The 26,321-nt window shown below is 54.0% G+C and overlaps 1 protein-coding gene across 23 annotated transcripts in view; it reads left to right on the forward strand.

Moving 5' to 3' along the window:
• Positions 1 to 26,321, forward strand: part of ZNF385C (zinc finger protein 385C) — a 68,639-nt gene that overhangs the window by 32,565 nt on the left and 9,753 nt on the right. For 13 of the 23 annotated variants that reach the window (XM_054256038.2, XM_078373593.1, XM_078373589.1 and 10 more), the window contains 2 exons: positions 1,980 to 2,231; positions 24,823 to 24,971. In XM_054256038.2, the coding sequence (XP_054112013.1) occupies positions 1,982 to 2,231; positions 24,823 to 24,971 (399 nt within the window). In that variant the 5' untranslated portion in view covers positions 1,980 to 1,981. Of the gene's footprint in view, positions 1 to 1,979; positions 2,232 to 9,314; positions 9,354 to 12,535; positions 12,581 to 18,933; positions 19,670 to 21,554; positions 24,472 to 24,822; positions 24,972 to 26,321 lie in introns of those variants that run through there. The other 10 variants (XM_078373592.1, XM_078373598.1, XM_078373590.1 and 7 more) reach the window with 5 other exon arrangements.

Below are 26,321 nucleotides of genomic sequence, written 5' to 3' on the forward strand. Positions count from 1 at the left end.
ATGGATCACAAGGTCAAGAGATCAAGACCATCCTGGTCAACATGGTGAAACCTGTCTCTACTAAAAATACAAAAATTAGCTGGGCATGGTGGCACACACCTGTAGTCCCAGCTACTTGGGGGCTGAGGCAGGAAAATCGCTTGAACCCAGGAGGCGGAAGTTGCAGTGAGCTGAGATTGCACCATTGCACTCCAGCCTGGCAACAGAGCAAGACTCCATCTCAAAAAAAAAAAAAAAAAAGAGACACCCATCATATGAATTAGGGCTCACCCATATGACCTCATTAACTTAATCACCTCTTTGAAGATCCCATCTCCAAACAGAGTCACTTTCTAAGGTCCTGGGGGTGATTACTTCAACATATGCATTTTTAACAGTTTATTTATTTATTTATTTTGAAACAGTCTCGCTCTGTCGCTAAGGCTGGAATGTAATGGCCTGATCTCAGCTCACTGCAACCTTCACCGCCTGAGTTCAAGCGATTCTCCTGCCTTCTGAGCAGCTGGGATTACAGGCATGTGCCACCACATCTGGCTTATTTTTGTATTTTTAGTAGAGACAGGGTTTCACCATGTTGGTCAGGGTGTACTGAACTCCTGACCTCAAGTGATCTGCCTGCTTCAGTCTCCCAAAGTGCTGTAGTTATAGGTGTGAGCCACCGTGCTTGGCTAACGTATGCATTTTTTTTTTTAATTTTCAGGCCCATACTGGCTAAACATATGCATTTTGAGGGACACACTTCAGTACATAACAGGAGAGATGGGCTCAGTCATGACTCGCCCAGGCCCTAGCCTTGGGGTTGCCCCAGCCTGAGGGAGAGACACAGACCTTGCTCTCAGGAAGCCCCCGTCTGAAGCAGAGCCAGGAAGCATGCGCACAAATTTTGGAGAGAAGGCAAAATTCACTGAGCAGCCCCAGAATAGAAATGGTTAGAGGCAGTACTTCAGGGAGGGCAAGTTTCAGAGCACGGGCGAGCGAGACCGCATGCGCATGGGGTGGGGGCGTGGCTGTGTTCAGCGACCCAGGCAGCAAGGCTCAGGTCTCTACTGAAACCACCAACTGTTGCCTCAGCCGTGGTGGCCAAGACAGCAAGGGGCATCTGGAGCCACGTGAAGCAGGGGTTGGGATGGTTTCACATACTGTCACCATGCGTGAATGTCACCCTGCTGGGTGCAGGGCACAGGAAGATTTTGTTTTTGGCTGGCGGCTGCTGTCTCCAGTAAGCACCACATGCCTGGCTGTCAGGATTGTCAGCGCTTGCTGCAGAGCTGAGAACAGGACTCTCGCTTCCCCAAATCTGACTCAGCTGGCCTTGCCGCTGCCTCTCCCTCAGTGCCCACCTTTCCTCCAAGACCCAAGTCCCCGTCTCTGAGCTTTGTTCTGTGGCCCTCCGAGTCCCCAGGTGTTTTGGCCTCCTTGTGTGTAGATATGTTGGACACCCCTCCAGAGAGTCCCAAGTTTTATTTTGTTTTTTTTCTTTCTGAAATGGAGTTTCGCTCTTGTTGTCCTGGCTGGAGAGGAATGGCACCCGATCTTGGTTCACTGGAAACTCTGCCTCCCATGTTCAAGCGATTCTCCTGCCTCAGTCTTGAGAGTAGCTGGGATTATAGGCATGCACCACCACGGCTTGCTAATTCTGTATTTTTATTTTTATTTTATTTTTTAGTTTTTTAAAGACAGGGTTTCACCATGTTCGTCAGGCTGGTCTTGAACTGACCTCAGGTGATCCACCTGCCTCGGCCTCCCAAAGTGCTAGGATTACAGGCATGAGCCACTGCACCTGGCTGAGAGTCCCAAATTTTAATGCTGCTTTGCTTGAAATAGACCCCATTATTCTCCCTTCCACCATCCTCGGGCTGGGGTGTTTCAGAGCGATATGGAATAATACAGAGCTCCACCATCTCCAGCCCCTCCTGCTCCCTCTAAGTATTCACAACCATTTGGCCTTCATTCATTTGTCTCCCTCTCTATCCACTCAGGTATGAAGCGGCCACTGAGCCCATCCCCACCGGGTGGGAAAGAGCCCCCCATATCTGGAGCTGCTGAGTGTTCCCCTCGGCCCCCAGAACCACCTAAGTCCAAGCGGGAAAGAAAGCGGCCATCTTACACGCTCTGTGATGTCTGCAACATCCAGCTGAACTCAGCGGCCCAGGCCCAGGTGCACTGCGGGGGGCGGGCCCACCAGAGGCGGCTTCGACAACTCAGCTTGGGGAAGAGCCCCTCAGGGCCAGGTCAGTGCGGAGGGACACTGCTCCCACAAACTTGCTCTGGGGAGGATCTCTGGGCCCCTCTGAGGGGCTCTGGGTCTGTGGTCTTCCTCCACAGAGGTCTTTGCATCTGGGGTGCAATGGGGTCTTAGGGTCTGATGCCCGCCCCCCAACAATGCCAGAAAATTTTCTTCTGCATCTGGATAAATGTTCTGTGGGACCTCTTGGAATCTGTGGCTCCGCAGGCCCACAGGTCTCTGTTTCTGGGGACTCTCCCTGTGGGATCTTTTGCGATCAGGACTCCTAAGCAGCACTTCTCCAGCCTGGAGCCCCCTGCTAGCCACAGGCTTTCAGACAAGGGCCTCATCTGCAGGGTTGGTGTCCAGGCTCCTGCTCAGGTCTGTGGTCTCTGAAGGCCAAGGTCAGCAAGGTACACAGCACTCCAACTCAGGGACAAGGGGGAGGCCCCTCTTCCTTTGGCTGCTGGACTCCTGGCCGGGATTTCTGCGTCTCCCTAGCTGGGGTGACTTCGCAGAGATTTGGCTGTGAGCTTGGAAGGGGCAGCTGGCTGCAAGCAGATTTCTGGGGGAAATGGGTGAATGCCTCCATGAGGGTAATTGTAGCTGACAGATGCATGGGGGCCATAGGGAAAATAAGAACAGCCCAGGCTGCTTCGGGCCGAGCAAACAGATTCACATCCAGGCCCAGTGTGGGGAGGTGGGAAAGGCAGGAACTTACCCCCGGCTCCTGGGGGAGGCCTACAGAAACCTACCTTGCAGCCCAGGTTGGCAGCTTTGTTGGAGGAGACTTTCCTGGTGCCCCCAGGAACTATGCTTTTACCTTTGTACACCAAGGGTATGTCGCATGTGGTACCCACAGCCCTTACCTCTTTTCACATCTGTCTCGGCCCAAAAGACAGACTGAATCTTGGAGCAGGTGGTGAGCAGAGAGATTGGATCTTCCTTGTCTCCGGCCTATAGGATGGTGTGTGTTTGCCTGTATGTGGAGCACGGGACCCAGTGAGTGCCCCATAAATATCACCAAAAGAGAAGACAGCCCTCAAGAGGGCGTCTGAGGCATCACAGAAGCAGTTTGAGCAGGAGCAGTTAGTGTTTTTACGAGTCTCTGGCTTGAGGGTACCTGAGAAGGAAAGTTTGGTGAAATGGAGAAACAGATTCTGGAGCCTTTTATTTAGTAGAAACGTCAAGACTTGGTGGCAAATGGGATGTGGGGGGTCTGGGGGGGTGTCACGCACAGCTCTAGCTTAGGCAGTGCCACAGAGGAAAGCTCAGTTACGAGAAAGCGGGGTGCTGAGAGGCAGACAGAACTGGAGGGCCGGTGCTGACTGGGAAGGCCAGTCCTGCGGCTGAGGATGCTGTCTGGTCCTCGTTCCTCTTGTAACACACCCTCTTCTGGCCTGACTTCCTGGGCAGCGGTCCCTGTGGTAAAAGCTCCTCCCTCTCCGATCCCACCAAGGTGAAGGGAGCATGTGTGGGGAGAGGAGAAAAGATCACAGCTCCAGGTGTGGAGGCTCATGCCTGTAATCCCAGCACTTTGGGAGGCTGAGGCAGGAGGATCACTTGAGGTCAGGAGATTGAGACCAACCTGGCCAACATGGTGAAACCCTGTCTCTACTAAAAATACAAAAATTAGCTGGGTGTGATAGCGAACGCCTGTAATTCCAGTTACTGGGGAGGCTGAGGCACAAGAATCGCTTGAACCCAGGAGGCGGAGGTTGTAGCGAGCTGAGATTGTGCCACTGCACTCCAGCCTGGGAGACAGAATGAGACTCTGTCTTAAAAAAACAGACAGGCTGGGTGCTGTGGCTCACACTGTAATCCCAGCACTTTGGGAGGCAGAGGCGGGTGGATCACAAGGTCAGGAGATCGGCACCATCCTGGCTAACACGGTGAACCCCTGTCTCTACTAAAAATACAAAAATTAGCTGAGCTCGGTGGCAGGCACTTGTAATCCTAGCTACTGGGGAGCGGGGAGGGGGGAGGCTGAGGCAGGAGAATTGATTGAACCCGGGAGGTGGAGGATGCAGTGAGCCGAGATCGTGCCACTGCACTCCAGCCTGGGCAACAGAGACTGTCTTAAAAAAAAAGAAAAGAAAGAAAAAAAGAAGATGCCAGCAACTGCCCCTGAAGTGAGGGGGTGCAGGGTGAAGGGAAGCACATCCAGACCATCAGCCGCCCTGGATGCCTCTTCCAGCTCTGCCCAGGTGGGGAATAGGTGGGTGTGCTGAGAGCACTTAGGTAGAGCTCCCCCAGCGAGGGCTCCCTGGGGAAAATGCAGAGAGCTGCATCCATTCCCAGGAGGCGGAGGCTGAGCGTGAGCAGCCTTAATGCACTGCATTGGTCCTAGGCACTCAGTGTCCAGGGTGCCATGCCAGACTGAGGCACGAGGTCTTGGGCCTGTGGCAGCCAGGAGGGCACTTTTCTGTGGGAGCTGTCACATTGATTAGGGGCCTGCGGGGCTGGAGGCTTCTGCAGTGACAGGCAGTCACAGGCAGTGAGGCAAGGACCCTCTCCTGCTCATGTCCCCCGAGGCTGTCTGTGGGAGGAAGATTGGGGGATGGCTCTCCCCTCTCTGAGCCTCCTAACCAAGCTCTCGGTCAGAGGCCTCCTTTCTCAGCAGCACCCAGCTCCTGGAATTCTCACTCCCAGCCATGAGTGAGCCTCCAATACCTTGGAGGGGCACAGGTGGAGGAAGCAGCAGGAACCCCCACTTTGTCTCCCTCCTCCACCCCCATCTGCCTCCTACCTGGGAGGCCCTTTCATTCTTCTTCTTCTTTTGTTTTTTAAGATGGAATCTCACTCTGTTTCCCAGGCTGGAGTACAGTGGTGTGATCCCAGCTCACCACAGCCTCTACCTCCCAGGTTCAAGCGATTCTCCTGCCTCAGCCTCCCGAGTAGCTGGAATTGTAGGCACCTGCCACCACGCCTGGCTAATTTTGTATTTTTAGTAGAGATGGAATTTCACCATGTTAGCCAGGCTGGTCTCTCAACCTCAGGTGATCCTCCTGCCTCGGCCTCTCAGTGGGCTGGGATTACAGGTGTAAGCCACCACACCTGGCTACTTTCATTCTTCAGGAATGCATCTTGAACCCTCTTTCACCCCCCCTTGGCCTTCTTCTCAATGGGGGTGTGGCACAGAGACCTTCCTCAGAAGAAGGCTGAACTCCATGACCCTATGGACCATCACACACCCCAACCCCCAAATAACTTTAAGTAATTCTCCGACATCTGCAGAGAGACAGAGGTTTGCTGTCCTCTCACCCTAACCTCTGATGCAGATGTTGAACCAGCACAGGGCATTGGGAGGACAGCTGGGCAAGGAGTCATGATCTACCCCCAGCCCCACGTGGAGCATCTGCAGTGTGACATTCCCTCCTCACCCCGTTATCCTAGGGACAGATGATGACTTTCAGTCCTCACTTTATAAACTGGGAGAGTGGGGCTCAGGGCCATTAGGTAATACCCAAGGCCGCACAGTTGGGTTTGGGTCCTAGGTTTCTGACTCTATTTTTTTTTTTTTTTGTTTGTTTATTGAGACAGCATCTTGTTCTGTTGCCCAGGCTGGAGTGCACTGGCACAATCATAGCTCACGGCATCCTCTACCTCCTGGGCTCAAGCAGTCCTCCTCCCCTAGCCTCCTAAGTAGCTGGGACTACAGGCATGCCCTACCACACCTGGCTAAATTTTTATTTTTAAAAATTTTTGTAGAGACAGGGTATATTAGTCAATTTTCACACTGCTGATTAAGACATACCAGAGACTGGGCAATTTTCAAAGAAAGAGGTTTAACGGACTCATAGTTCCACATTGCTGGGGAGGCCTCACAGTCATGACAGAAGGTGAAAGGCATGTCTCACATGGCGGCAGACGAGAGAAGAATGAGAGCCAAGTCAAAGGAGTTTCCCCCCATAAAACCATCAGAACTCATGAGACTTATTCACTACCATGAGAACAGTATGGGGGAAACTGCTTCCATGAGTCAGTTATCTCCCACTGGATCCCTCCCACGACACGAGGGAATTATGGGAGCTACAATTTGAGATGGGATTTGGATGGGGACACAGCCATACCATACCATCACAGGGTCTCACTATGTTGCCCAGGCTGGTCTCGAACTCTTGGCCCCAAGCAATCCTCCTGCCTCGGCCCCCCAAAGCGTTGGAATTATAGGCGTTAGCCACTGCACCCAGCCTCAGGTTTCTGACTCTAAATTCTTCTTTTATTTTGAGACGGAGTTTTGCTTTTGTTACCCTGGCTGGAGTGCAATGGCGCGATCTTGGCTCACCTCAACCTCCGCCTCCTGGGTTCAGGCAATTCTCCTGCCTCAGCCTCCTGAGTAGCTGGGATTACAGGCATGTGCCACCATGTCCAGCTAATTTTTTGTATTTTTAGTAGAGATGGGGTTTCACCATGTTGACCAGGATGGTCTCGATCTCTTGACTTCGTGATCCACCTGCCTCGGCCTCCCAAAGTGCTGGGATTACAGGCGTGAGCCACCGTGCCCGGCCTGACTCTAAATTCTATCTCACACCATCTCTGATGCCTGGCTGAGGAGAGAAACATATATTAGGAGCAACTGAGCCATGTTTGAGAGTGGGGAGGAGTATGGCCCAGAGAGGACAGGCTGTCCCAGCAGATGATTCCACGAGTGACCTGTGGCCACTCCTCTGCCCTGTCCCTTGATGTGTGCTTAACTAAAAAATGGGAAGATGCCAGCCATCTGGCTAGGGATGGGGAGAGCAGCTTCTTAAAGCCAACCAGTCCGTCCTCTGTCTCTTGTAGAAAGAACCCAGCCATCCAATTCAGAGTGGACCTGCCCCACGGCCCCCAGCATCTATCGCAACATGCCACAGGAAGGGAGAGGAGGGGATTTCTGAAATGGCTTAAGCTCTGGCTTGCTGAAATGGCCAGAACTTTGGTCAGGTAGTGCAAGGTAGACAGTACGGGAGACAGGAAAGCAGGGATAGAGTCAGACTATAGTGGATTTCAGGGCCAAGATGGCTGTAGCTGCACCACATGTCCCTGTGCCTTCCAGCGGGAGAGGGGTAGTGGTCAGAGTGGCAGGTCAAAGCTGGGCTCCCCTACTCTGCGCCCTCAGACCTCCCCTAGCTCCTGTTCAAATCAGCCCCTCCATCCCCTCTCCAAGTCTTTGACTGCAGAAGCCTCTGGCTGCATCCTGGGCCCCAGAGATCAAAGACCTTGAGCTCAGGTCATGCCTGAGTCACTGGCTTGATGAGCTTCTCACCCCCACTCCCTGCAGATGGATTAATTTCAGTCCCATCAGGAGGCCCCGGAAGCCCTCCAGCCTGTCCCCTGTTCTTCAGGATCTCCCTGGGTTGCCGTTTCTTCCCCAGTCACCACCTCCCACACACATACGGAGGCCTTTGGGTGCATGCTGCAAAGAAACTGAGCTCCCCCAAATCCACTGAGAAGTTCTTCTTGCAGTCTGACCTGCCTCTGCTTCCTGCCGCTTATTCTCCCTTGGTGGCAGGTGACACAAGCCCACGGGCTTCCTGAATATCATCACATCCCCCTCCCCCAGGTGTGACCCTGACCATTGGCATCCCCTTCCCCCAGGACCACCAGGAAAAGCAAGGCCGTCTGGGTAGAGAATTAGGGGGCTTAGCTCAGATCCCTGTCCTGGAAGGAGACAAAGATTCTGTCTGTGTCTCTGGGTGGGTTAATTAGCTCTGGGCTTGAGTTTCCTTCCTCTCCCCACACAAACAACTCCTCCCCCACAAACCCCTTTCCTAACAAACCTGTTTTCAGGAGCTGCTGCTGCCAGCTCCTCCCAGATCTTCTTTGTGAGTGTTGGCTGCTCCAGAGATTACAGGTTATTGTCTGGTGGAGACAGGATGCTGAGAGGGTGAGGGGCTAGTACTGGGACCTGGGCTTGGAATGCAGGACTGGATCCAGCTGTGGGCTGGCTGCCTTCTTCCCCCACTCCCCCTCCTCCCACCCACCAGGTGCTCAGGTCAGTGAGAGCCAGCTTTTAGGAAGAGGAGGGAAAGGAAGGTGCGAATAGAGGGGAGAAGAATGGGGGATCTGGGGTGGGCACAGGAGGGGTGTCAGCAGTTCTAGTGGGTGTCAGGAGTGTGGAGGCTCACGCCTGTAGTCCTAACACTTTGGGAGGCCGAGGCAGGAGAATCATTTGAGGTCAGAAGTTTGAGACCACCCTGCCCAACACGGTGAAACCTCCTCTCTACTAAAAATACAAAAATTAGCTGGGTTTGGTGGTGGGCGCCTGTAATCCCAGCTACTTTGGAGGCTGATGCAGAAGAATCGCTTGAACCTGGGAGGTGGAGGTTGCAGTGAGCCGAGATCACACCACTGCACTCCAGCCTGGGTGACAGAGCGAGACTCTGTTTCAAAAAAAAAAAAAGGAAGTTGTAGCGAATCAGATAGAAAAACTCCCTGCTTTCCTTCCTGGCATTGCCCAGGTAGCAGATCCAAGGGTCCAGGCAGGACACTAGACTAACAGTGGCAAGACACCTAGATCCCTGCTCCCAACCCCACGTGGCCAGTGCTCTTAGATAAAGTGGCAACACCTCTCTGAGGCTCGGTTTCCTCGTCAGCATCAGCAGCATCCCCTTCTATTTACGGGATGGTGAAGAGAGGATGAGAGAGGCTGGGCAGGAACGGGCTCCTGCAGCAGCAAGAGGCAAGAGGGTGGCCGGAGCCGTCCAGCAGGCAGAGCAGGGCAGCAGCCCCTTCCCTGGAGGGCCCTGAGGACAAAGTCAGCCCTTCCAACGTTTGCTTCAGTGTAAGAGGCCCCAGGCATGGGACTCCTCCGGGAGTGGGCTGTGTGACGGATGCTGCCCGGTACCCTCCCCCAGGTCCTGGTCTGCACATTTGTCCCCACACTTCTTCCTTGGGGGAAGAACATGCCCTGTTCTTTCCACCTGCAATGGGGATGGGGGAAACCAGAGAATGGGCAGCTCCTTCCTGGCAAAGAGAGACAGGGCCCAGGAATGATGCTGCTTTCCAGACAGAACCAGGAGTCCCTCCCTCGCGCCCTCCCCTCCTGTCCCTCACATCCCCCCCTTCCCTCTGTCACTCTGGCTGGGTTTCATTTGCTCCAGGTTCTGCACTCCGCGGTGCCTCCAAAGGCAGAGAATGCTCTTGGGTGAGTTCTGAGGACGCCTGGGCTGGGAGGTGGGGAGAGGGCTTAGGTGAGGGTGGTCTTCTCCCTTCTCCCCAGCCCAATTCTTTCCTGCTATCGTTGGCCTCCAAAAGTTGTCTGTCAGAGACGCCAGTAGCCAGTTGACTCAGCCCTTTTCCAAGGTCCAGGGCTGGGCAGGGAAGCCCCCACTCTGGCCGAGAACAAAGGCGGAAGGAGGGGCAGGAATGGTGGGGAGCTGGAGGGCCACCCTGCAGGAAATAGGGGTGCTGGACATCTGGGCAAACGCCTGTCCAGGGAGCCCGTGTCAAAGGTTCCTTGTATCAGACCTCACCTTTAACCGCCTCTGAGGGGCTGGGGGATGGGGAGACATCCGAGGGGAGTGAAGAGGGAGCTGTTACTGCAGCAGAGAAAGAGAAGCAGACAGAGGGAGATGGAAATCAGGGTGCCTCCTTCCTGAGATCTGGCCAGTGTACTGGGGTCTGCACTAATGCCCCCCGCCTTTATCCGTGGTCTCTCAGCTCACCTCTCCACACAGAGGGCTGCCTGGCCTTTTTTGAGGGAGAGAGCCATCACCCATCAAAGGGTGTTTTGGGGAACCCTTTCCTTGGGGGCAAAGACCTGGAGGGGAACTGGAGGCAGAGTTTCTCTTGTGACTGGGCTTTGGGGGTCTTCCTCCAGCTTGGGGGGAGTCTGCACATCCTGAGTGCTAGATGACCCAGAAGTGGCTCGGGGGCTCTGGAGAATGTGGGGGTGAACCCCCTGGCCATGGTGGGAGTGGGCACGCGGTGAGACTTGGCTCAACCTCCCACTCCCCGCTTTGGCTCTCTCTCCCCTGGACTCCCATATTCTTCGCAGAGTTTAGGTTTTATCCATGATGGAAATGGCAGTGTCAGTATTTTAGATGTGTTGTGTGCAGGCATGTGCCTCTGGGAGGACCCTATTGTCCACCCTGTGACTTGGGAATAGGGGAGGTGGGAGAAAGTGGGAAAGAGACTGTTTGGAGATATGCTCTTTTAAGTCCGACGTGCTTACTTTTGTAAGGGGGGTGTGTGCGCACACCGATCTCTGTATCTGCATATGGCTCTTTGTATACATGTATCTGTCCTTGTGAAGGTGTGTGCCACAGTGTGCCCATTGCAGTCCGCGGTCTGTATCTGTAAGGGTCTGCATGTTCATGTGCATCTGTCTCTCTGGGTATGTGTGTACACAAGCATGTCTCTGTTGCTCGTGCCCATCTGCTCTTGCGTGGCCGGTGTACCTGCCTTTGACTCCCAGCCAGCATGGGTATCTGTGTATCTTGGCATCAGTACCACCTCCATATGTATATGAATCTCGTGTATAGATAGAATACATCGTCTAACTGTGGGGAGAGGTATGTATGTGTGTGCCTTGATGTGTACACCTGTCACTATCCATGGATGATATGGGCCCCAGATTGTGTGTCTGTGCTCGTGTGCGTGTGTGTGTGTGTGTGTGTGTGTGCGTGTGTGTGTCTGTTTCTCAGTTGTGGTAAAATAGCAGGATATGGTTTTCCCAGATCCTCTCCCTTGGTGGCCGCCAGGGTGATGTTATTTCATAAGATGTCTGCTCTGTGCCCTGCCCCAGCCTTAGTTGGACCTTTGGGGGCAGTCTCCTCTCCTGTACTTGGTCTGGCTTGCTCATACCTCTGACCATACCCCACCCTCTTGAGGCAGTGGCCAATGAGCCATGGCTACTCCAAGACACTTACGGTGGCTGTTCTGCTGCAAAACGCCATCCAAGAAGACCTACCCGCATCCTGACCCTTTCGGGGTACAGAATTCTAGACCTCAGGGCTGTGTGGTGCCATTGGGGGGCAGCTGTGGGGGATGCGGCATCTCCCTTCATTGGAATGTAGCCAGGAGTCAGGCGGCCACACGTGTGTGTGCATGTGACTCATGCACAATCCCACAGCCCTGGGGCTGGGGTTCACAGTGAATGTCAGAGGCAGACGGTGGGTGGCACAGAGCCGTGCTGCATGGAGGATGCTGGGGCGGGGGAGTTCCCAGCAGCCACTGGTAGGGTCAGGACCCCAAATCAACATGCACTCTAGGCCTTTTGCAGAAGAGCAGTGTACCCAATTGTGAGGGGACTGGAAGGCATTTCTGGGTAACTGTATGCTGTCTGGAAGGGGAGACGGGCCATTAAGTGCCTCCAGATTCCCTTGATCCACAGCAGCAGCCCTGCTCCCTCTCTGAATGGCCTCCACAACAGCACCTCCTTGGGTCTTCAGACCCATTTCTGTCCTGCCCTAGCCTCCTCCCCGGGTTGTCAGTCCCACTTTACAGATGAGGAGGCAGGCTCATAGCTAAGTGTCCAGTCCAAGGCCTCAGAGTTAAATATAACTGGAGCTCCATCCCAGGCCTCTGGACTCCATCCCTCCAGTTCTGGGAGAGTTGTGGTGCCACAACTGCACATTCCTCCTGCTGGGAACCTCCTCAGTTCACCTCTCAGGGTAACACAGACAGGGTTACCTGTATCTCAGAGAGTTATAGGAAGAGGTCACTTCCACCTCCCTCCCTTTTCCCCACTCTGTCAACCCCACTGCAAATAACTTGTTAGTTATTTGCAGTGGGGTTGAGCTTCCCAGCTCCAACTCCCTACCAGGTGGGAAGGTCAAAATTCCCAGCATTCCCCTAGAGCCATCCAGCATCAGGCACTGCCCCCACCCACCCCAATTCTTCATGAACCTGCAGCGCCCTGTTAACTTCCAAATGGATCCTTGCTCTGCCATCCCATTGCCAGGAGTGCGCGTCCCCTAGTAAAAGTCCACTTACCCATAATGCTGTGAACCCTCATTAACCCGCCCTGCAGACCTTCACCCGACCGCCCGCTCCTTCGTGATCGCAGCCTCCACCGCGCTCTACCTGTCAGTCTCTGACGGCTGTGAGCCCCTCGAGGAACCCCGGATACACGCGCGGACCGAGTGAACCCCGGCCCCGCGCCGCCTGCGGTCTAGCCTCAGTGGCTCCTGCGGCGGCGGCGGGGGCCGAGGGCGGGGCCGGGCGGAGCGCGTGGGGCTGGAGGCGCGGCAGGTGGGCGCGGCCAGGTGAGCCCTGGGGACGCCGCCTGCCCTGCCCGCGACCCCGGCCAGCGCCGGCTGCTGGCGCCTCTTCGCCTGCGTTGCCGCTAGTGGCTGCTGTCGCTCCGTGGAGCCCAAGGAGACCGTGGCCAGAGCGTCCACCGCCCAAGATGGTGGTTCCTGTGTCTCCGTGAGTGCGAGCGGACGGGGCAAGGGCGCCGGGCCAGGCTGGGCGCCCCCTCCCGGAGCGGGCGGTATGGGCGGGTGGGGAGGCTCGGTGCCTCCGCGGGACCCACCAAGGGCTCTGTCATCATGCGCCCCCCGGAGGAAGTTCCCCTGCCCTCCCCGTCCCAGCCCCTGGATGGATGGGTGAAGGGGTGCAGGGGAGCCCCTTCTCACCAGGGCTTCCAGAGCAGGGGGCGCCCGGCCCTACTCTGCTGAGAGCTGGACTCCTCTTAGTGGGGTCCCACAGCAAGGGGCCCCCAGGAGCCCGGGGAGGAGGCTCGGGACCCACATCCTGGGGCCACATGAATGCCGTTTGAGGCTTACGTGCCGAGGGGCCCTTGTCAAGTTGTTCTGGCTCCCACCAGGCTGGTCAGGGTGTGGTGAGAGGTGAGGGAGCTGGGGTTCTGCGACAAGCGTGCCCTCCTGGTCAGCCTTGGTCACAGCTGGACCCATGTAGTTTTGTTTACACCTCACTCCACCCAGCCTGGTTCCCTGAGTTTGAGGTGGGGAGAATGTCAATGGAATTTGACCTGTTTAGAGTACTTCTGTCCAATAGAACTTTCTGGGATGATGAAATGTGCTGTCCAATGCAATAGCCACTAGCCACACTGGCTGCTAAGCACGTGAAAAGTGCCTAGCATGAGCTGACTGCTAGATGTTTTATTTAATTCTAAGTAATTGAAACAGCTGCATCTACAACAGCTGCAGTGGCCAGCTGCTGTGTTGGACAGAGTTGTTTTAGAATCTCTACCTTCCGGGGCTCTACCTACCTGCCCCTTTGTTCTGCAGAATGGACAGGATAGGCAGCTTCGAGGTACATGGAAAGGATCTGACACACTTCCATAAGGGGATCACCTTGCTCTTGCACCCCCCTTGCCCCCATTCTAAGATCCTGGGTGTAGTGGGGCTGGGCAAGGTCATAGAATCACAGGATCTTGGAAGGAAAGGATGTCAAAGGCAGTTGTTTTAATCACCCAACAGGTAACCAAGGGCTGGCTCCATTGCCCTCTCTGCCTGGGCATCTGCTCTTTCTTATTCACTGCCCAATTGTTTGGGGCACTTGCTGGGTGTCAGGCACTGTACCCGTCTCTGGGATTCAGACATGAAGAAGTTAGTTACCTTTCCTGCCCTCAAGGAATGTGCATGAGAAGGGGGGTGGAGAGAGAATGAAGCAAGAGAATTACATAGAGAGAAGCAGAGATTTATGACCGAGCACGGTGGCGCATGCCTATAATCCTAGCACTTTGGGAGGCTGAGGCAGGTGGATCACCTGAGGTCAGGAGTTTGATACCAGCCTGACCAACATGAAGAAACCCCATCTCTACTAAAAATACAAAATTAGCTAGGCGTTGCGGTACATGCCTGTAATCCCAGCTACTTGGAAGGCTGAGACAGGAGAATCTCTTGAACCTGGGAGGCAGAGGTTGCAGTGAGCCGACAGTGCACTCCAGCCTGGGCAACAAGGGTGAAACTTTCTCTCTCAAAAAAAAAGCAGAGATTTGTAATCTGTGGGGCATGCAGTGGAGAGAACAAACAGGGAGCAATGACAGAAAAGAAGGAGCCTCCTGGGAAAGGATGGTTAAGCTAAGGCCAAAGAGGAAATGGAACAGTCCAGCGTCCAGGTAAAGCATTGGGAGGGCAGCTGGGAACATTCTAGAAGAAGGGACAGCACATGCAAAGGACCCAGGGGATGGGAACCTGGCACTCTGGAGGAACCCAGAGAGAAGGGCGGTGTTACTAGGAAGGAAGGAAGACACAAGTGGCTATCAGAGAGGTCAGTAACCCTGAGTGCTTGGCAGACCTCAAATGAATTCTGGCCCTGGCCTTAGAGGAGTGGGTGGTTGTGAAGAGGTCTAAAGCAGTTTTTTTTTGAGACCAAGTCTCACTCTGTGTCCCAGGCTAGAGTGTAGTGGTGTGATCTCAGCTCACTAAAGCAGTAAAATTTTAAAAGCCTCCTCTGGCTAAGAGAGGGCAAGAGTAGAAACCCAGCGTGCAATCAGGAAGCAACTGCATTCATCCAGGCAAAGATAAAGGTGGCCTGGACAAGGCCACCAAGCAGCAGTGTGGAGAGAAGGGACAAGTTAGAAGTGGATTTTGGAGGGAAAATCAACAGGACCTGTGGATGGAGCAGGTTCTGGATGAGGAAGACAGCAGGGATTAAAGGGCAGGTTACTGGCCAGGGCATCTGGGAAGAAGGATGGATTTCATTTCCTGAGACGGGGGACTGGGAGAGGGGCATATTTGTTTTTGTTTTTAGAAACAAGGTCTCAGGCCTGGTGCGGTGGCTCACGCCTATAATCCCAGCACTTTGGGAGGCCAAGGCAGGTGGATCATGAGGTCAAGAGATGGATACCAGCCTGGGCAACATAGGGAGACTCTGTCTTCTCAAAAAAAAAAATTAGCTGGGCATGGTGGTGCATGCCTGTAGTCCCAGCTACTTGGGAGGCTGAGGCAGGAGAATTGCTTGAACCCAGGAGGCGGAGGTTGTGGTGAGCCAAGATCATGCCATTGCACTCCAGTCTGGGTAACAACAGCGAAACTCCATCTCAAAAAAAAAAAAAAAAGAAACAAGGTTTCACTCTGATCACAGGTTACTGCAGTCTCAAATTCTCAGGCTCAAGTGATCCTCTTGCCTCAGCCTCCTGAATAGCTGGGACTACAGGCATATGCCACCATGCCCAGCTAATTTTTTTTTTTGAGAAGACAGGGTCTCCTTATATTGCCCAGGCTGGTCTCAAACTCATGGGCCTAAGCAGTCCTCCCCCCTCAGCCTCCCAAAATGCTAGGATTATAGGTGTGAGCCACCACATCCGGCCAAGAGGAGCATATTTGTAAGGACAGATCAAGAATCTGTCTAGACAGGCCAGGAAGGCAGCTGGATGGAGCAGTGTGGTGCCCAGGCTGGGGCTGTGTATTTCCAAGTGGTCTGCAGAGATGGTTCTGAAATGATAGACAATTTGAAGTTGGAAATGGGAGGAGGAAATGACCTTCAGTGGCCAAGGAGGAGGGAAAACCAAGGGACATGGGATCCTAGAAGCCAAGAGAAAAGAGTGTTCCAAGGAGGGTGTGGTAAGCATCACCAAGTGCTACTCAAGAGTCCCAAGGAAGAGGGCTAACGAATTTCAACTGCATCTGGCAGCATGGAGGGCCTTTCCTTACACCGAACCGCTGGCCCTGGATCTCTGCTCATCTGCCCTTGTTTTATCTACTGTGTGCTGGTTCCACACAGGGCACTGGTATACATGTGAAGTGGACAAGACAGTTACTGCAGTCTCAGAGCCTGAGATCATCTAATTGGGCTGGGTATGGTGGCTGACGCCTATAATCCCAGCACTTTGGGAGGCCAAGGGGGGCGGATCACCTGAGGTCAGGAATTTGAGACCAGCCTGGCTAACATGGCAAAACTCCGTCTCTACTAAAAATACAAAAAAAAAAAAAAAAAAAAAAATTATCCAGGCGCAGTGGCGTGTGCCTGTAATCCTAGTTGCTTGGGAGGCTGAGGCAGGAGGATCACTTGAACCCCGGATGCAGAGGCTGCAATGAGCTGAGATTGTGCCACTGCACTCTACTCTGGGCAACAGAGTGAGATTCTGTCTCAAAAAAAAAAAAAATCATTTAATTCACAGTCTCAGAAACAAGAGTTCTTTCATGTGGCCAAAATAAATCCATTCATTCTTTTCTTTTTTAATGTGTTCGCATTGTTCTCTATTTTAATTTTGGTTTTACATTTTTATTTATCTTTTGGAGACACGGGGTGTTGCTGTCTTGAACTCCTGAGCTCAAGTGATCCTCCTGCTTGGCCTCCCATATTTTTATTTATTTATGTAGAGACAGGGTCACTATAGCCTTGAACTCCTGGGCTCAAGTGATCTTCCACCTCAGCCTCCTCAGTAGCTAGCACTACAGGCATGCACCACCATGCCCAGCTATTTTCTTTTTTTTTTTTTTAATTTATTTATAAAGACAGGGTGTCCCTATGTTGCCCAGGGTGTTCTGGAACTCCTGGGCTCAAGAGATCCTCCCAGCTCGGCTTCTCAAAGTGCTGGGATTATAGGTATGAGCCACCATGCCCAGCCCTTTCATTTTTTTAAATAACCAGCTTTTACTGAGAGGTATTTGTGTGCCCAGCCCCAGACAGGGACTCAGAGATAAGAAAATGAACAGACATGGTCTTGGGCTTCTAGGAACTCAGTGCGGAGATATGTAGAGGATCCCTGCATTCACCATATGTGTCATGAAGACTCATGCACTGGGAGCAGCGGGAAGCTAGAGGATGACGACTGGCCCAGGTTGTGGGGATCGGCGTGGCAGAGAGGATCCCTGAGCTGTTCTCAGGGAATGAGTGGGAATTAGCAAGGAGAGAGGAGGGAGAGGGACTTCTAGGCTCAGAGGATGAAGATAGCGACAAAGTAACCCCTCAGAGTATATTGGAATGCGGGCCTTTGGGATTGATTGGGCAGACAGGAGTGGTGGGTGTTGTTGGCTTGTGGTGAGGTGTGTAGACTTAGGCAGTGGCATAGTAGTACAGAGGTGGAAGCCAGGGAGTGACACAGTTAGATCTATGTGTGAGCTTGCTGTCTCTGGCTGTTGGATGAGGGATGAGTCTGGGGAAAATGGCCATGCAGAGATGGAGGCAGCCTGCAGTGATCTAGGTGATACCGAGAGGACCCAAACTGAGTCAAGGCTTGACAGCTAGAGGGAGAGAGATGATACAGACCAGGGTCTCAGGACAGCCTTTGGGGTCAGGAGGACGTGGGTTCTTATTCAGCTCGGCTACTGACTGCTTATGAAACCCAGGCAAGCCAGTTAAAGTCACTGACCTCAGTTTTATCCTCTCCAAAAGGATAATGTCTCAGCCACAGAGAGTCATCTGGGTCTGCCCCTGGATCATTGTAAAGCATATGGCATAGGGCCTCAGATCACATTCCAGAAATGGCAGTTACAGTTAGGCATGGAGAGGGCACAGGTTGGAGAGACAATTAAAAGGTAGAGTTGGCAGGTTTTGGCCAATAGCTGGACATGCCTTTTTGGTCCTCAACTGCTCATCCTGGCCTTGTGCTCAGGAGGTGGCAAAGTGAAGGAGGTAGAGGCAACTGACTACTGCCTTCCTTTGGAGCCCCATGTCCCGTGTGACCTCCAGGTCTGGCCTACCCATCCCAGAACCACTGGGTGGGTATGAGCATGTGTGCACCTGTGCGCATAAGGAAGGGAGCTTTAGAGAAAGTAGATCTTCCTGTGGCTTGGAAAAAAATCAGCTTTGTGCTGATTTCTTTCTTTCTTTTTTTTTTTTTTGAGATGGAGTTTCGCTCTTATTGCCCAGGCTGGAGTGCAATGGCACAATCTTGGCTCACCACAACCTCCGCCTCCTGGGTTCAAGCGATTATCCTGCTTCAGCCTCCTGAGTAGCTGGGACTACAGGCATGCACCACCACGCCCAGCTAATTTTGTATTTTTAGTAGAGTTGGGGTTTCTCCATGTTGGTCAGGCTGGTCTTGAACTCCTGACCTCAGGTGATAGGCCCACCTCAGTCTCCCAAAGTGCTGGGATTATCGGCGTGAGCCACCCCACCCGGCCATCCTTTTTTTTTTGAGACAGGGTCTAGCTCTATCACCCAGGCTGGAGTGCAGTGGCGCCTTCATGGCTCACTGCAACCTCTGCCCCCCAGGCTCAAGCAGTCCCGCCTCAACCTCCCCAGTAGCTGGGACTATAGGCATGCACTACCATGCCTGGCTATTTTTGTTATTTTTAAGAGGTGAGGTTTTGCCATTGCCCAGGCTGATCTTAAAATCCTGGGTTCAATTGAGCCACCTCCTAAAGTGCTGGGATTGCAGGAGTGAGCCATCACATCCAGTTTGATTTCCTTCCAATGAAATAGATGACTTTGGGCTGAAGGGCATGGTCATCTTTTGGGCTAGGAGCTGAGATGTCTGAGTTTTAGTCCTGGGTCACCATGAATTCCTCATGGGCCCTGAGAACCACTGTCTGTCCCCAGACTCAGTTTTTCTCTTACAAAGCACAGTTGCCTGTGTGATGCCAGTCTCTGCAGCTCTGAGCTGCTTCAGCATCAAAGCAATCGGTACCTTGTCCCGGCTGGAAAGAGACCCTGGGGGGGCTGTGTCCCCACACCTCCCCGGCTTTGGATGACATTCCAGGGCCCTTTGTATGACTGCACCCACTGCCCAGAGCCCCTGCCCCCACTGAGTCCCTCCACCCCTCAGCTGGGAGGACTCTGTGGGGAGCATGACCTCCCACTCCACCCTAAACCACCACCACCATGATGGACCCCTAACGGCTCTCCCTTGTCTCTTTCATCTCCAGTCTCCCACCGGCGGAGCAGGAATAAACTCTCCAGGCTAAGTTAGATGGATGGGCCCTCTTAGCCTGGTGGGCTGCCCCCATCCTGCCTCCCCATCAACTCCCCTTGTCAAGGGAGGTACCTCTGTGTGTGGGGGAGGCAGGGGAGCAAGAGCATTCAAGTGGGGGTTGAGGGTTCCTTGCTCAGAGAGCAAGAATGGTACCCCCAGGGAAGAAACCAGCCGGAGAGGCCTCCAATTCCAACAAAAAGTGCAAGCGTTACTTCAACGAGCACTGGAAAGAGGAGTTTACCTGGCTGGACTTTGACTATGAGCGGAAGCTGATGTTCTGCCTGGAGTGCCGCCAGGCCCTGGTACGGAACAAGCATGGCAAAGCCGAAAACGCCTTCACTGTGGGCACTGACAACTTCCAGCGCCACGCCCTGCTGCGCCATGTGACCTCAGGAGCCCACCGCCAGGCTCTGGCCGTCAACCAGGGCCAGCCCCCTTTTGAGGGCCAGTCTGAGGGCAGAGGGGCCTACTCAGGCCTGGCTACAACTCCCACCCCTAGGGGCGTCAAGGTGGAGGTAGACCCGGCCAAAGTGGCTGTGCTGACTACTGTGTACTGCATGGCTAAGGAGGATGTGCCTGTCGACCGCTGCTCTGCCCTGCTTGAGCTGCAGAGGTTCAACCTGTGCCAGGCACTGCTGGGCACAGAGCATGGGGATTACTACAGTCCCAGGAGGGTGAGGGACATGCAGGTGGGTGAGAGCCAGAAGTCTGGGGAAGGGTTTGGGAAGGGAGGACACTGAGCTACCTGGGAACAGCCCCAGCATGCCAGGATGCCAGGCCCTTGAGTAGCAGCTAGGGCATTTCATTTATATTTTCACCCTTCAGAACCTTCCCTGAGGGCCTGCTGTGTGCCTGGTGCTGGGCCAGCTGCAGGGGTACAACACTGAAGAGGCCAGACCGGGCCCTGCCCTTAGTGGGCACAGAAAGAGATGTTGCAAACTGGTGGCCTAGAGGCTTGATTACACAGATGTATTTAATTTGTTTATGTATTTAATTTTTTTCCCTAGAAGGAGTCTCATTCTGTTGCCCAGGCTGGAGTGCACTGGAACCATCCCAGCTCACTGCAACCTCTGCCTGCCTGGCTCAAGTGATTCTCCTGCCTCAGCCTCCCTAGTAGCTAGGATTATAGGCATGTGCTACCATGTCTGGCTAATTTTTGTATTTTTAGTAGAAATGGGGTTTCACCATATTGGCCAGGCTGGTTTTGAACTCTTGACCTCAGGTGATCTACCCGCCTCAGCCTTCCAAAGTGCTGGGATTATAGGCATGAGATACTGTGCCCAGCCTTTTTTTTTTTTTGACATAAAGATGGATGTCTAACTATGTTGCCCAGGCTGGTCTTGAACTCCAGGCCTCAAGCAATCCTCCTGCCTTGGCCCCCCCAAAAGTGCTGGAATGGAAGTAGAAATGACTTGTGACCTAGTTTTCTTTTGGGTCTCTTTTCTGTGCCCAGCCTGTTTAGTTTTCATAGTGTTTTTGAAAAGCTCAAATTTGTTTTCAACTTTAAAAAAACTCAGGAGATTACCTATAAAAATCTAGATTTGTGACTATTGAAAATCAAGGTCTCCATGTTGTCAGAGCAGGATGTGCTGGAGTTCCCCATGCCCTTTGGCTTCTCCCTGGCCCTCTCCAAGCTCAGTATCATGCACGTGGCCCCTGGAGGCATGCAAATTGCAGCTCTGTCCTAGGTGCTAACTGTGTGAGTCCTTTGGGCTGGGTTGGAGGTGGGGGGGTTGGATCTCATCCTACAGAGATGACAAATAGAGAAACAGCCCACAGCTGGGACCCAGGGTGACTGGTTGGGAATTGGGAGTTAGCATGCTTATCAGTTAATCCCTGAGCTGGACAGAGGAGGGAGACCCCCCAGGGATAAGGCAGACTAGGGTGATGCTATAGAAAAGCAGTGAAAAAACTAGCTTTCCTAGAGCTCTTTATGGTTCATAAAGCACTTTTACAGCAACAAAAGTTGACATTGATAATTCACAATAATGCTTTGAGAAGATGTGGGGCTAGTATTAGTGACAGCAGGTATAAGAGCTGAGAAGGGCTGGGCGAAGTGGCTCATACCTATAGTCCTAGCACTTTGGGAGGCCGAGGTGGGCAATTGCCAGGTCAGGAGATCAAGACCATCCTGGCCAACATGGTTAAACCCTGTCTCTACTAAATATATAAAAATTAGCTGGGCTTGATGGCACATGCCTGTAATCCCAGCTACTCAGGAGGCTGAGGCCAGAGAATCACTTGAACCTGGGAGGCAGGGGTTGCAGTGAGCCGAGATTGTGCCACTGCACTGCAGTCTGGGCAACAATGCGAGACTCCGTCTCAAAAAAAAAAAGAGCTGAGAAGACTAGACAGGGTGTGGTGGAAGGATTGCTCTTAGACCAGGAGTTGTAGAGATGAGAAAACTGAGGCTCGGAGAGGTGAAGTGACTGGCCAAAGGTAGCACAGCCAGTAAGTGACAAAGCCAGGATTAGTCCTTAAGTCTGTCTGACCTCAAGGCCACACTGCCTGTCTCCGCCTTTCAAGACAAGCCTAATTCTGTCCTCCTTCCCTTTCTCTTCCTGGCTGTCCCAGGTGGCCATTGCCAGTGTCTTGCACACAGAGGCCTGCCAGCGCCTGAAGGCATCCCCATATGTGGGGCTGGTGTTGGACGAGACCAGGGACTGGCCGGAGTCACATAGCCTGGCCCTGTTTGCCACTTCGGTGTCCCCCTGTGATGGCCAGCCCGCCACCACCTTCCTGGGCAGTGTGGAGCTACAGGAGGGTGAGGCCACTGCTGGCCAGCTCTTGGACATCCTGCAGGCTTTCGGCGTATCTGCATCCAAGCTGGCCTGGCTCAGCTCAAGCCTCCCCAGTGGCCGCCTGGGGAGTGTGGGCCCACAGCTCCGGGCCACTTGCCCACTGATGGCAGAGCTGCACTGCCTCCCTGGCCGGACAGATCCTGAGCCCCCTGCCTACTTGGGTCAATATGAGAGCATACTGGATGCCCTATTCCGCCTCCATGGTGGCCCTAGTTCCCACTTGGTCCCTGAGCTCCGGGCAGCACTGGACCTGGCAGCTATTGACTTGGCCGGGCCTCGGCCAGTACCTTGGGCCTCCCTGCTGCCTGTTGTGGAAGCAGTGGCAGAGGCCTGGCCTGGCCTGGTGCCCACCCTGGAGGCTGCAGCCCTGGCCTCACCTGTGGTGGGATCACTGGCCCTGGCCCTGCGCCAGTTCACCTTTGTGGCCTTCACGCACCTGCTGCTGGATGCCCTGCCCTCTGTGCAGAAGCTCTCCCTTGTCATGCAGGCAGAAGAACCGGACTTGGCCTTGCTGCAGCCCTTGGTGATGGCAGCCGCCGCCTCCCTCCAAGCTCAACGCGGCTCAGGTGGGGCCCGCCTCCAGAGCTTCCTGCAGGAACTGGCATCCTCTGATCCGGATACCAGCAGCGGGCGCTGCACCTACCGCGGCGTGGAGCTGCTGGGTTACTCCGAGGCTGCTGTCCGGGGCTTGGAGCGGCTCCGGGGGGCCTTCCTGGACTCCATGCGGAAGGGCCTGCAGGACTCCTACCCCGGGCCTTCGCTGGACGCTGTGGCCGCCTTCGCGGCGATCTTCGACCCCCGCCGCTACCCACAGGCGCCGGAGGAGCTGGGCGCGCATGGCGAGGGGGCGCTGCGGGTGCTGCTGCGCGGCTTTGCGCCTGCGGTGGTGTGCCAGCGGGCTCTGGGAGACTTCGCGCTGTTCAAGCGCGTGGTGTTCAGCCTTGGGCGGCTTGGCCCGCGGGCCCTGTGCACCCAGTTGGCGTGCGCACACTCGGAGCTGCACGAGCTCTTCCCTGACTTCGCTGCCCTAGCAGCCTTGGCCTTGGCGCTGCCCGCGGGCGCTGGCCTGCTGGATAAGGTCGGCCGCAGCCGGGAGCTGCGGTGGTGGGGGCAGAGTGGGGCCGGGGAAGGCCGCGGCGGCCACGTGGTGAAGATCGCAGTGGATGGGCCCCCGCTGCGCGAGTTTGATTTCGGGTTGGCTGTGGAGTTCTTAGAGAGTGGGTGGGGAGAAGGCTTCCTGGCATCACATCTCACTTGAAGATGGCTTCCTTCTCTGGGCCCAGCCTTCCTGGGGCCCTGGGCACTCTAAGGGCCAACCTAGATGTGACCATGCTGTGCCCAAGCTGATCTACTATCTGTGGCCTCCCAGGGACCTGAGGCCACCCATCCACCCTTCTGGAGTGTCCCACCAACCCCACCCTGTGGGTTGTGGAGGAAGGGACTGGGTCTATTGAGGGACCTGGGTGGGTGGGCAGAGATGCTAGGATCTGGGGCACCTGAAATCATTCCTTGACTTTACACAGTTAGATGAGGAGTAGCTCACCCTTTTCCCTTCTGGACTTGCCCCAAGGTTGGCCCCCCACATAATGGAAGTTCTTGGCTTTCGGGAGGAAGACTGGGTCTTGGGCATTGAGTGGCTGAGGGAAAGGACACTGGTCCTTCGTCTTTTTTTTTTTTGAGACGTATCACTGTGTCCCCCAGGCTGGAGTGTAATGGTGTCATCTCAGCTCACTGCAACCTCTGCCTCCCGGGTTCAAGCGATTCTCCTGACTCAGCCTCCCTAGTGGCTGGGAGTACAGGCACCCACCACCATGCCTAGCTAATTTTTTGTATTTTTAGTAGAGACGGGGTTTCACTATGTTGGCCAGGCTGATCTTAGACTCCTGACCTCATGATCCACTACCTCTGCCTCCCAAAGTGCTAGGATTACAGGCATGAGCCATCACGTCCGGCCTATCCTTGGCTGTTTCTTAGCCCCACTCCCGGCAGTGTCTCTTCTCTTCATCTATGACTGGGGAGTAGATGACTGCACTTGTTTCTGTCACACAGCACAGCGTCCTCTCTGTACACAAGCTGATGGGTCAGGGGCACAGTGGTTCTGGGGGATAGCGGTTCCTTCCTCCCCTCCTCACCAATAGGCTGCCTCAGACCTTTTTTGTGTATAACTGTGTGTATAGACATAAAAACCGACAAATGTGAAATAAATCTATGTTATCTTTCATAGTGTTACTACACAAACATCTCAAAGGACTACTTTTGGTTTTGCAACAACAGGGTCCAAAAAAGCCCCAGATGGGCTGGATTTTTTCTTTTTTCCTAATTTTTTCTTCCTCAGAGTCTGGTTGCTCTCCAAGTTCCTACCCCTCCCCTGCCCTTGACTCAGACCTTTAAGACCAAAGAGTACAAAACCACAGTGCTGTACCTGCCGCCTCTGAGACTGGCCTTGAGGCCCAACCCAGGGATGCTGGCTTATTTCCTCCTGGGGAAAGCAGTTTAGACCTCATCAGAGCTGGGGAGACATCCCTTCAGAGCCATGGGTTTCCCATTCCCTCCTGTCAGCCCTGGCTGTGAAAGTCCTGGGGATCTGATGGGAGGAAGCGTAGTTAGATAGTGAGAAGGGAGAGGGCTGTCCCTTTCCCCGTACCCCTGGGTTTGCGTTTAATTTGCAATAAAGTGGAAACCCAGCGCAACATGCAGTCTCCATGGTGGCGTGTGTGTGTCAGGGGCCTGCTCAGACCCCTCTGTCCCTCTCTTGGCTGGGCTGCCTTGGGGTTCAGTGTGCTGCCACAGGAAGGGTGGGAGGGTCGTCCCTCTGGGCTGGGAGCCTTGAACTGTGGACTCCCTGCCTCTCCTTCCTCAGCTGTGGGGAGGAAGGGCACAGAGAATGCGGCTGTAATCACCCTGGCTCTGGCTGGTGCCACTATGGGAAGAGAGACACAAGTTTCTGCCTGGCTCCATGCCGAGAAGCCCATCCGCCTCTTGTTCTGGCTACAGAGGTAGGAGAGAGCCCATTTCAGACCCTGCACTTCTTCCTCCTGCAGCAGGCCCGGCCTCCAGCGCCCCCAGCCCCCTGCTGGCCTCCCTGCCCCTGCCCACCCGGCCTCTGCAGCCCCCGCTGGACTTCAAGCACTTGCTCGCCTTCCACTTCAATGGTGCCGCCCCGCTCAGTCTCTTCCCCAACTTCAGCACGGTATGGGCTGGGCTGGTGGGTGGGGGCATGCTGCCAAGCTGGTGGGTGGGCACAGAAGGTGGGCTCAGAGGGGCTCTCAGCAGCTGGGTCTAACAGGAGCTTGTTCTCCAATATCCCCCTGAGGGGATAGGTGCTCCCCAAACAGGGACCCCTATTTGGGAACCTAGGAGAAGGCCCCACTCTCTCTTAGGCTGGGGAACAAGATGGTGTCAGCCCTCTCCCCACCCCCACCATCACAGCCGCTGGGCCTGCAAGGGCCTGTAGCCTGTACATTGCACTCAAGCTCTGTGTAGGGCTCCTGTGGGTGACCTGTGTATGTGTGTGTAACCTGTGCCTTTCTGTTGTAGTTTGTTTCTCTATAGATTTTTGTGTTATATGTGGATATGAGTTTGTGTGTTGGTGTCCAGTGTGTTTTTGTAAACAACTCTTTGTGCGTGGATAATTGTAATTAAGGTGTGTGCCTGTGCATCAGGCTTGTGACCTTGTGTCTTTTAAGTGTGTGGCGTGCATCTGCCCTCTAAGCATGTGTGTTTTTGTGTGATTGTGAGTTTGTCTGTGGTCACGTACCCTTTGTGTGCATGAGTGTGAATTGTTCTGTTTGTCTGCACATGTGTAACCGCCTGAAGCTTTTGTGCTGTGTGTGTCGTGGTCTGTATATTTCCTTTTGCATGTGTGTGCACAAGGAATAGTATGAATTTTACTTTGCTATATGAGAGATCAGGAACCATCTCCCTTTTTTTTAATTTTGAAAAATCAAATGAAATAATGGGTGTGGCATGCCCCTCTTGAGCAGAGGGTGGCAAACTCCATCTCAGTCACTCTTGGGAATCCCTTCCCTCCCACCCTCCAGAGTTAGACAGAGGTCCTAAGGCATGTGAGGCATTTTGGGGGTGGTCCTCTGGTCTTCAGTCCCTGCTGTTGCTTGCTGACAGGCTCAGTGTTGAAAAGCATGGTCCCAATTGCAGGGGCCCCCACTGGCCATTCTCCTCTGAGGTCCTGTCCCCTGAGTCCTTTGCTGACCTTGGGTGCTGTGAGAATATGAACCTCTCTGTTCTCAGGGAAGTTTCTGCACCCATGTGCTTTCTCTCTAAGCTGTTTTCTTTTCTTGGTAAGGTTTGGAAAGTTCTTTTTTTATTTTATTTTTATAGAAACAGAGATGAGGTCTCACTATATTGCCCTGGCTGGTCTGAAACTCCTGAGCTCAGGGGATTCTCCCTCCTCGGCCTCTCAAAGTGCTGGGATTACAGGATGAGTGCCTCGCCTGGGAAGTTCTTGACAAGTTCAGACAACTGCGTTTGGCCCAACCTCTTGAGAAAAGGGAACATAAAGCCTTAATTCTATAGAAAAAAA

This window comes from Callithrix jacchus, chromosome 5 (assembly GCF_049354715.1).
Source record: "Callithrix jacchus isolate 240 chromosome 5, calJac240_pri, whole genome shotgun sequence".
Lineage (NCBI taxonomy): Eukaryota > Metazoa > Chordata > Mammalia > Primates > Cebidae > Callithrix > Callithrix jacchus.